The sequence below is a fragment of the Salvia splendens genome, chromosome 12 (assembly GCF_004379255.2).
Source record: "Salvia splendens isolate huo1 chromosome 12, SspV2, whole genome shotgun sequence".
NCBI classification, from domain to species: Eukaryota; Viridiplantae; Streptophyta; class Magnoliopsida; order Lamiales; family Lamiaceae; genus Salvia; species Salvia splendens.
Genome location: NC_056043.1, coordinates 20,007,410 through 20,019,092, shown reverse-complemented (window position 1 = coordinate 20,019,092; position 11,683 = coordinate 20,007,410). Strand labels below are relative to the sequence as shown.

The 11,683-nt window shown below is 37.9% G+C and overlaps 1 protein-coding gene across 4 annotated transcripts; it reads right to left on the bottom strand.

Moving 5' to 3' along the window:
• Positions 1-1,076: 1,076 nt before the first annotated feature.
• Positions 1,077-10,841, bottom strand: LOC121759393 (alpha-amylase 3, chloroplastic-like). 4 transcript variants are annotated; one of them, XM_042154958.1, is made up of 16 exons: positions 10,681-10,841; positions 10,352-10,458; positions 10,219-10,279; positions 9,255-10,007; positions 8,477-9,164; positions 8,365-8,396; positions 8,107-8,239; positions 7,690-7,787; positions 7,074-7,118; positions 5,377-5,482; positions 4,263-4,389; positions 3,428-3,543; positions 2,936-3,012; positions 1,923-2,057; positions 1,680-1,748; positions 1,077-1,507 (listed from the first exon to the last, which is right to left on the bottom strand). In XM_042154958.1, exons 2-16 carry the CDS (start codon positions 10,453-10,455, stop codon positions 1,235-1,237), a joined length of 2,817 nt encoding a protein of 938 aa, XP_042010892.1. In that variant the 5' UTR covers positions 10,456-10,458; positions 10,681-10,841; the 3' UTR covers positions 1,077-1,234. The 4 variants fall into 4 exon arrangements, with proteins under 4 accessions (XP_042010892.1, XP_042010889.1, XP_042010891.1 ...); XM_042154955.1 differs by having other exon boundaries at positions 8,477-10,007; XM_042154957.1 differs by having other exon boundaries at positions 8,477-9,989.
• Positions 10,842-11,683: the final 842 nt, after the last annotated feature.

Genomic DNA, 11,683 nt, shown 5'->3' with positions numbered 1-11,683 from the left:
ATATGGCCGCCTTCAACGGCGTCTCTCCCCTCCGTAGGGTCCACCTCGGCGACGTAGAATGGATCTGTTTGTAACACCTCGTTCCGACGGCTAAGTATCGGAGCTGAGTGGGTGCGATGTGTGAGATGTTGGATTGGAGCCGGTCCAGGGAGGCGGTGACGGTGCCGTTGGCGAGTGTGGGGAGGATTTTGTTGGGGACGCCGATGGCCAGCTCTATTCCGGTGCCGGAGAAGAGGGCTAGGGCGGCGGGGTCCGGGTTGAAGAGGCGGATTCTTGATATGCCGTTGGAGTTGAGGAGGCTGATCACGGAGGCGGGCGACGGGAGGTCGGCGGCAACCCTGCCATAGCAGACTCCCACCGGTGCGACCCCTACAAATGAAAAATTAGGCCATGATTAGGGTTTATAATGTGAAATTAAAATGCTTAATTGGGTCAAAATTGCATTTAAGGGCGTTGACCGTTACAATTTAACGGAACCGTCAGTTTTGGACCGATTGTGATATGAGTTGAAATGTTTGAGATGCAAAAAATTGCATTTAAAGGCGTTGACCGTTACAATTTAACGGAACCGTCAGTTTTGGACCGATTGTGATCCGAGTTGAAATGATTTGGATACAAAAATTCAAAACGTAATGTCTAAGACCAAAATCATAAAATGACCTAATGTTCAGGACCAATTTTGGCCTTTACTCGAGTTTATATTTTATATTCATTTAGCTATTATTAGCCACGTATAGTTTTGCATTAGTTTTTTCGTAATACTACTTAGTAGGGACAATCCCTTCACATATTGATTTCAAAGCTTATGTAACTTATCAAATGCTTCCTATGTCCCACAAGAATATACACTATTTCTTTTTTAGTCTTTCCCACCATAATATGCACTTTCCAATTTTAGAAACTTTTTTTTTCTCTCTAATGAGATTCACACTCTACTGATAATACTTTATTGGAGTATTTTTTTTTTCTCTACTTCTCTTTGGGACTAGGAGAATACAATGTAAAGTCTAACAGGGGATGTAGCTCAAATGGTAGAGGCACTGGTTTCGATCCCCCGCATCTCCATCTTGCTTGCATTTTTACAACTTAACATTTTACGCCATTAACTCATCAGCTTCGAATGTAATATTTGTCATACATAAATTGGTAATTTACCCTCAAGAATGGGAATCATACATTTTATACATACCATATTTTACTCAGATCAGAAAAAAAGATGCCGAAATCATGGTCGTTATTGCCTCAACCACAGTTGATAGTCTGACCCTTTGTCCACAAACTTCTGCCAGCTCCCATCCAAGTGAACTTCCTTGGAAGGGTTCCAATCAAAATGTCCAAGCTTCATCACCAGTGTTTCTCCAACTTTAGCAACGTACCCATCGTCGTTTGCATGGAGTATTTTCAATGGGCTGCGGCAGTGGATTCCACCCCGCCTCCGAGCTTCAATCAGTTCAGTTATTACGTCCCGGATTCCAAAATCGTAGAAGTGGTCGTAGAATATGACAGGCTGCAGATAAACACATGCCGTTAACAATAGCCGTTGAAATGCTCTCTAAACCTATGAAACAGAAGTGTTTACCAGGAGAACCAATGGGAGATAAAATAGATCCAATAGCTTTGCACAGACAACAATTTAACCGAAAGAAAACTACATTTTCTTTTAAAAAAACACCACTTACAGTCCCAGGATGCGTTAAGATGTATGCATATCCTTGCATAAGCTTATCCCTTGGAAATGGCCAATGACCCTGCAAACAAAATTTATCAAGCTTCGAGCAGTTAAATCTGTTGGTCAAACATTATGCTGCATGATGAAACAGCGTCTCACTATTGTTTAGTGTTAGATATGTCCAAATATGAGCAAGTTGCACAGCATGAATTGAATACACACACGTGTGTGTGTGTATAGAGAGAAAGAGAACCTGTGTCGATCCAGTATCATGATTCTCCAAGAATGTGACAGCACGAGAAGGCCACCATCCCATTACTCCTGTAGGTTTCCCTTGAGGATCAATTAATCGCCAATACTGGTTATGCAAGGCGGAATGAAGGATACCCTAAAACAAAAGGTTTAAAAATCATCATCCCTGGTGCAGTTGAGAGGAAGATGATCATAAAATCCCCGACTTAGGTGAAGACAAGATTTAGCTGGAAAGAATTCTTGCTTTTCTGATAGTTCATAGTCCAGGGAATATTTACTGGAGATGTAAAGTAAAGTTCTAAATCGTTTTGATGTGCTTATTTTATTAATCCTGTTTATTGGTTCTTTCTTGGTAAACAAATTCATAGCAGGAATACTTTTCCACAACCTCATTTCGAAGATGGAAATTTAAAAACCAATGCTCTGTGGGAGTTAAATTGGCACATATCACCATTCACCACTAACTAGACATTTCGGTATTTACGTGGGTGATAAGTGACTTGCTTTGCAAAGTTATTTCAGTAACTATGCTCTAACTAATAGTGTCTGATTAGGTATATAGAATGCTAATGCCAAAATGGAACAAGATAAAGGGGGGAAACAGAAGTACTCCCTCCGTCCGTGAATAGGAGTCCCGTTTTTCTATATTAGTAGTCCGTCCGCGAATAGGACTCCCGGTTTATATTTACTATAAATGGTAATAAGGTACCACATTCCACTAACTCATTCCACTCACATTTCATTTAAAACTAATATATACAAGTGGGAGTAACTTTTTTCCATTCACTTTTCTTAACATTTCTTAAAACCCGTGCCGGAGAGAAATGAGACACCTAATGGTGGACGGAGGGAGTATTTGAGTTCAGATTTTGATAAACAAACTTTTTTTGACTACTTGGTATGAATTTAGAAATCTTACTGCATTTGCCTACAGGTTAAAAGTACTTCAAAGAAAATTAAGATGCAGAAGATAACAAAAAGAAGAAAGTCAGCCAAGCTAATGTCCAGAAAAACCTTTGTTGTGACATCAAATGCTGAAGAGGTACCCCCAGTAGCATTGATCCAGTTAACAATGCGTTGTCGATGAGCATCTGCAGGCATATGAAACAACATAGAAATGGATGTGGTGAAGCTAGGTTGTATATATAAAAGGCACCAGCAGGGAAAAATTCACCATGAAAATGCACAAATCTAAAGCTTAAGCTCCATTGCTAATACAATATGGATTAGGAACCCCTATGTAGAATTACAGGTGCTATGTTTCAGACCATATATTTTGGCTCTAAGTGTTGCCATCACCACTTAAATGAGGTGTACAAGTGCTTTGTTGACTTTGTTAGATAACTGGATTAGCCTAATTCTATCAAAGGGTTGAAGTGCATGTACATATAGACGAATATTTGCTTTAAAGCAGTCCATATTAGATCAAAGAGTTCACAACTGGTTGGTTGAATCTTAGATTTGGTGTTCTTATTCTCAAGAATTTGAAGGGATCATGTTAGTTACCTTGATTATAACATAAATTACCACCTTCATAAGCAAGGCTATCCCAGTATTCTCCAATGGCAAATGCAGGATTTGAAGCTTCGATATATTCTTTTACATAAGCACCAGAGAAGCCCCTGCCAGGAAAGTGAGTAATGTTGGCAATAACACACCATGCTGAACTGAAGTTACACTATTTGAATATCAATAACTGTGACATATATCAGACTACCGCCACCCAGAGAAGATCTATATTTGGTAAAAACAGTAAAAGGAAAATCATTAACCGAACAGATTCCTGTACCAAATTAATCGTTCAATGTCGAGCACATGAAAATACTTAGTCAGATTTAATAAGTGGGCTTTCAGATTTTAGGCATATTCATATAAGAGTCTGAACATCCACCCTACTAGAACACATTTTCTTGTAATTTCATTTCATCCATTATTTAAATGAGAGAGAGACAGCGAGAGAGAGAGAGAGAGAGAGTTAGAGACATATATGGTCTGCATATAGGATTTCTCAGTCACTTCATTCTACCCACTATTTTTCCAATAGTTGTCCACTTGAACTTTGCAAAATTTGTACTTTGGCACCTACAGGATACAAGCATGTATTTTCTACAATTTCCTATGATTTTTTCTCACATACTTGCACTTCTGAAAGGAAAAAAGGTTAGAAAAATTGCAGTTTTCGACACATACGAGCAAATCTGCTCAAACATTAGACAAATGCCGACTTCGGACTTCCATGTGCCTAAGTGAAAATTCCAGAAAGCTTGGGTGGAAAAGTGTTAAAGAAGGAGTTCATATTGAACTGAGTTGGCATGATTGATACAATAAAAAAAATCTTCACCTAGCAAAATCCAGCCGCCATCCGTCAAACCCAATATCATTTCTGAGCCAGTTTAGCCACTCTTTTATGTCTCTTCGTACAAAATCCTGTGAGTGATCAACATTTGGTGCCGCATGAAAAATATCACCTGTTTTACCAGAAGCAAAAAGTAGTGAAAGTAGTGAGCATTGATGAATTTACTGATTATCATCTCAGATTAATCAATCTTTGTTAGATAGCAGGAAAACCACTAGAAATAACAGTAGAACTAAAAATAATATAGAAAATAGCGAATTCACTAACATCAGATTAGTTTCAGAATGTACATTCTAGTTAGAAATTAGAATGTGGGTTCATTCTTGTAGACACCCGTAACAATAATACTTCAGGGGCATTCTGACGATGATTATAAGCAGAAGTTATCTGCAAATATGCTGCTTACACATTCTATTGACACTGTATGGCAAGCATTGATAAAAACTACTCCCTCCGTCCCGCTTAAGATGACATGTTTTCCTTTTTAGTTTGTCCCAACTAAGATGACACATTTCCTTTTTTGGAAACTTTCTCTCTCCAATTAATACACCCAACAACTTTTTTCACTCCTATTAAAATATTCATCTTTCTTTCTCTCTCTATTTTAATACTTTCACCCACCTTTCCTGTCTCCAATTAAACACTTTAACCAATAACTCCTAAAATCCTGTTCCGGCCAAGGAATGTGTCATCTTAGCCGGGACGGAGGGAGTAACATTAACGGTAAAAAATTTTGGTAGCCAGCATCATAAGATGAGCTAGACTTAATTTCACTTCTGTGCTAAATTCAACATAATATCAATTATAATGCCAAACTGTAGCAGGAATTGAGTAGTAAAAATAAGAACATCCAAAGGCCAACCAACTGCACTAGTGAACTGCGGAAACAGTGCTGGATTGTCTTTATGAGTTTGTCAAGAATGTCATGGGCGACAAAACTTTAATGTGTATGCATACTGCTGTAGTTCCGTGCCTAGTTAGCCGAATGTACTCAGATATAATAGGGATCTCAATATAAATACATAAAGTATAGTGCTGAGAACACTTCCGATGTTTCTATGATGCTTTACAATGATAACAATGAATGTAGTAGTCATACCACTAGAGGGATTGCCACGTCCTTGGAAATTTGGGTCATCACATACAATTGCTTCAGGCCCCCAGGAAAGCTTGCCTCCAAATATATTCCACACTCCATTAGGACTCTGTAGATAATCATATTATAGGGTTTAGAACCTTCAACTGAGACTTGGCCAGTTTTCAAATATCAAAACAAAGACTCCAAGGCTTATTATCCTGATATACCTTGAGCAACAACGCAAGCAACCATAAATACATTTATAACCTAAAGATGAGAGAAGAAAAAAAATAGTACTCTCTCTGTCCCTCTTAGTTGAGTCGTATTCCTTTTGCATAGTAAAGTCATTTCCTTTTATGGTAAAAAATATCATATTTAATCTCTCTTACTTTATTCTCTCTCCTAGTTTACTCTCTCTCTAACTTTATTCTCACTCACTCAACTAACCAAACAATCTTTAATTAATCTCCGTGCCAAAAAGAAACGGTATGTCTTGGCTGGTCTACAATGGCAATTACTAATACGACCCCACACAGGTTTCACACGAAAGTGTGGAATGGCATATAAGAGGGAGTCAACTCTTTACCATGGTTTTGGGTTAAGTTAGGGCTTTCTACTCCCTCCGTTCCTTGTTAATAGAGGCATTTCTTTTCGGCACGGAGTTTAAGAATAGTGTGTTAAATGGATGGTGAAAAAGTAAGAGAGAATAAAGTAAGAGAGATGAAGAGAGAATAAAGTAAAAGGGAGAATTACTTTTTGCCAAAATAGAAATGACTCAATTAACTTGGAACTTTCCGAAATAGAAAATTGACTCTATTAACATGGAACGGAGGAGTATCTTATATGCTTATCAATTACAATGAGAAGCAAGGCTGTGGGACGTGGAGACAACACTTACTATATCCACCTATAGGGGCATATGAAAGATATTGTAACTACAAACTGCCCACCAATAACCTGAATAATAAGGACGTGAAATGCAATTTCTAGAAGCAGTGTAGTTGAACCCAGAATTTGTAAGGCAAAAAATATTATGAGAATATGACTGATTGTAGTAATATAAGAACAAAAGGTTCGGCAGAGACGCTTGCAAATAGTTGATGTGGGAAATTAATTTTTGTATTGGTTCAAGGTCTTGTCATATTTCATATATGTGCGGTTCAAATAAAAACTTCTAATTATGTGAACTGCGAGAACGCTTGCATTGAACCTATAAAGTAACTGCACTAAACTCTACACAGAAAATATCCAGGATTACTTAAAGGTTGAGTGCACGAGTTCTCACAGTTCTTGCAATAAGAAGTTTTAATTTGAATTACACCGTACATAACTTCTTTATTTGTTAATTAACACAGGCAATTTAACCAAATAGTTGATGATGGAAACTGATTGTTGTATTGGTCTGTAGCTTAGTAAGATGGGATTAAAATTTTCACAAATGGGAAATTTATGTTCAGTGTGATGCATGTTGGCTCTGCATATGATCCTTCCTCAATATCTGATCATGGAAATAAAATGTACTTGTCACTGCCTGCATGCAAGTTATTATCAAATTTGAGGTGGTTTTCATACAATCATGTCACATTAGTAGCACCCAACTAACAACATGGATTTAGATCTCAAAATCTGACAATCAGAAAATTGACACAAACAAACATGAGAGATGGTCAAGGATGTCCTATGAAAAATAGGAAAAGTTATCTTCGAGAAAAAAGTACCTGCTTCTGAGCACATCGGTGATTCAGTACAACATCTCCCAGGGTCTGCAGCAATGATTACATGACGTGATCATGCAGATATAAGAGACGGAGATATTTATTCACAAATTATTTGCAACAAATATATCATGAGATGCTGAACAGTATGCATTCCCACTTCACGGGTTAAAATAAATTACACTTTCTAAACACATAGATCGCACATGTATTACTGAAGAATATCATTATCGCACAAGAGAGTCAACTTCTTAGCAAAGAAAATTCAGAGTCTAAAGAGACACTGACAATAAACTAATTTCAGTAAGTACTTCATTAACAAGAAAGAGAGGGTAAGAAAAAGAGAACAAAAATGACAGATGCAAATTGGTTCCTTAAGAAATATGCAAGAAGAAACTATACAATGAAAAAGACAAATGAAAATATATCCCAGTGTATGACCCTTAACGTAGTTAATAGTTATGAGGGCGGTTTCCGCAAACAGGAACCTGAATATGCGCTATGATATACAAAACATACTTTCGCATCATGAGCATTGATACTTACGTGTGCAGACAACCAAAATAAAATTTTAGCCACAGTCAAGATGATTATACCAAGTCAATGCATAGATTTGTACCAGGAGATCATGATTACGCATTTCCTCTATACAATGCTTTAATTCTTCTTCAGAACCATAAGCTGAATTGAGGTTGTACAGGTCAGATGGCATATAACCTGCAGTTGATTCTGTCCTTTCAGAAATTTACTTAATAGAAGTTCAGCAGAGCTGAAAATAACAATTGGAGCTTACATTGCATTGATACTTTATCTCTGTAAATAAAAAATGCTAAAGAAGAGCAGCAGGTAACTCTCGGAATCATTAGAGAATGGTTTATAGCAGTGACTTCATGTTTCTCAATGAATTTCTTTTTCACATGTATAGTATAAAGCAGCAGTTATCTAATTACCAAGCAATTACGAAAGTCAAGAATCTAAGAAATTATTTCAAAGGGGGTGCCCGCATAATATATCAGGATACGGGCTAGGAGGAGACCTTGTGGTGCAACAGATTCTGTGGGTGGTGGGAACCATACTGCAGTTATGCCAGAGCGTGACAAATCAGCAGCCTTAGGAGCCAGGTCGAGGTACCACTGTCTTCTCCAGCTCTCCCAGTTGAAACCTTGAAACTTCAGAAGAAAATTTTCAATATTACATTGGTTTAACAATACACACTTATCCAGATAGATGCAGTTATTTAAAGAGCATGAACCATACAATTTAAAATGAATAATTAGCAAAAAAGTATACTAACCACTATCTCACGTCCGGTACCAGTTCCTGGCTCTGTAGCAAGGCAGGAAAATTTAGGAAAAGGCACGCTTCAAAATATACATTCATGTGGGAGTACATCAATAGACCAATACCTAGTTTTGTCTCTTCAGCAGTTCTCTGCCACTGAATAGTTTTTCTTTGAAGAGCACGTTCCAAAGCTTTCCGTTTCTTTTCAATAACTTCTTTTTCCATCACATGCTCAACCAGAGTATCTCCTTCCTTTGGCTTTTCTAGTGCGATGGACCATACTTCGTCAGGTTTAGGCAACTCCAAAGTTTTGAAGTTTGATATTTTGGCTTCGGATAAACTGGTTTTCCTAGGGGGAAACCTAGGACAGATGGATTGAATCCTTCTTAACATCCACTCAGGTATCTCTCTGCGAGGACCATCAGTCAGTAGTTTCAGTTTTCTTGAATTATCATCCATTAGAAGGTCTACTCGCCCACCATTAACCACATAAGTTGAATCCTCATTCCTTTCTCCAAGTGGAACTTGCTTCAACAACAACGTTTCTGCTAATTCTGCTCTTCGCCTCCACATTATAGAGGCAGCTTCAGATGCTCTCAGAGATCTTTGCAATGCTTCAGATCTTCGTAAAGAAGCCTCATCTTTGGACCGGGCTGTTTCTTTTGCTGCTTGAACAGCAGACTTGAGAGTTTCCAACTCTGCCTTGAAAGCATTTGATGTTGCGTTCCCTCTTTCCACAGCATCCTCTTTTATTTTATTAAACAACAATTTGAGTTCCCCCTGCTGCTTAAGAGCTGATTTCCTGTTCGACTCCTGAAACTCAACCAGATTTTTCTCAGCATCACGTGCTTGGAGTTCATAAGCAGTCGCTTGCTGGCGGCTGTGATCTAATTCTAACCTCACCTTGTTGAAGTCATTTTCGTAAACCAGTAGTTGAGATTGTAAATCATACATTTCTTGTTGTAACTTAACATTCTGAAACTTGATTGATGCAATTTCATCAATTAATTTCGAATCATCCATAGGAGCCGCCACATAACGTTTTGCACGATCATCAGCTACTTTGGCAACAGCTAAAGCCTTAGCTATGGCAGATTTTCCCTGATCAACTATGGAAAGTAAGGTGCCCTCAGTCGCACTTCGAATTTGTTCCTCAATCTGGTAAGTAGCATCTGCTGCAGAAGTTTCAGCAGCAGAAACTCTCAGTTGGGTGTCTTCTAAAATGTGAGACATGGCCTGCTGGAAAGCAATCTCAGCTAACTTCTCGACTTGAACTGCAAGTTCAACAGCATCTTGTTTTGCAAGGATAAGCTTGGACTTTAAGTCGAATTTCTCATCTACAGACTCCTGCAGCTTCTTATGAAAAAGGTCTTTTGCAGCCTCGAGTTCTGCTACGACCATCTCCTTTTCATGCATTATAGCAGTTGCATACTCATGTTGTTTGGCTTCCGCTTGACCCAATTTCTCAAGCAATATACCCCTCTCCTTTTCAAATGCTTGTTCGCGGGCTCGGGCATCAGCTAGTGCAATCTGAGCTGCTAAAAGTTCATCTCCATCAGTCTGCTGGAACTCAATATTCTCCGATGGTTTACTACTCTCCTCATCAACAAACGTTGGTCGAATGTCTCCAGAATCACTCTGCAATTCCAATAGTAACTACATATCCTTATGTATTGGACCTTAAAGTCAACAGAAAACATAAATCCTCATACAAGCTAATCCAAAAAACGACGCGTAAAGTGATAAAAACAGATCAGTTACATTGTTTTAACAGAAGAGACCTCACTGACAGGCATTTATCAACATACCTTCCCCTGCTGTTCTATTTAAATCAAACAGAAGTAAACTTTTCCGTAGTGATGCATACCGTAATGGAACAAACAACATATCTTGATCTGTGGAACCGAGCATCCGCACCTAATAGTTTTCTGGAAGAGTTGAGAAATTGTCAAAAGTGAGCAGAATTACCACAACACTAGTAAGATTTAATAAATTGTGACCTCTTTTCAATAAGTGGCTGCCGATTGAGCGCAAAATAGAAACCGCGTCGATATTGCACGCCGCACAAAACATGCTGGTTGCATAAGAAAGTAGCTGAGCTCATATTCTACCCCACAACAACAATGCAACAGTGAGAGAAAATTACAGCATCTCGACTACTAAAACTGAAAATTGTAAATGTAACAAATTCATCCAACAAAAATTAAAGCAACAAAGCACATTATCGATGCAACAAATTTCCCGTCATATCAATAGAGAGATTCAATTTGTGTATTTTAAACATCGAGAATAAGAGATGAAGCAGAAAAAACAGAAATTAAATTGCGACCTGATATAAGAGAAGATGAAGCCACCTGCACAAAAGTTGTTCAGTTCATGTGAATGGAAAGTAACGATGCAAAATGCATGGAAACAGTGATTATGAGTTGAAAAAATGGAGAAGAAGAAGCAGACAAATGGCGGGGAGAGAAAACTGAAAAAGGCTTTGCACTTTCTGATGAACATATGTTGTCCACAAGGTATAAAAAGACGTGATTACCCTTGCTCCATTAATTAAGTTATTACCAGCCAACCATCTAACTTAGACCATCCAAGCCTCCTAGCTCAACTGGTTGAGAAGGGAGGCAAGGATATGGCGTCATCCAGGAACTCTTGAGTTCTTGAGTTAGAAGCTCTCGAGTTCGGGGCTAGTCCTCGAGCCATGAGGAGCTGTGTGTCAGGGTTAGCTCGCTTGCCGAATGTATCACGAACTCCAATGTGTGTATAAAAAAAACCATCTAACTTAGAACCAGGCCAAGATTATGCATTAACTTCGTTATTTAGATAAAAAATACTCCATCCGTCCGGCATTAGGAATCCCGGTTGACCATTTTCATCCGTCTGTCATTAAAAGTCCCGATTAGACATTTTCATAAAAAGTGAAATAAAAATATTATAAAATAAAATACTAAAAAGCAGAAGTAAAAACACATCCAAAGAATAAAGTAATTAATAATGCAAATGGGTCTCACATTCCATTATCACACACTCCAATAATTACACACTCAAATATTTCTTAAAACCCGCACTCAACTCAACCGGGACTCCTAATATTGGACGGAGGGAGTAACAAAACTCGAAGAGAGTAAATTGAAAGATAAACAAAAATAACTACTACTACTATTTGTGTAGAAAAGAGGTATAGATACTGTTTTCAAAATTGAATCATCTTCTCAAATATCTCTTTCATTGAATAATGAATTTTTATTAAAATTATGTAAATATGGTACTTATTTCTTTTTACTTTTTTATTTATCTCTTCTCTTGAAGATGCATCGAAATGTATATATTAC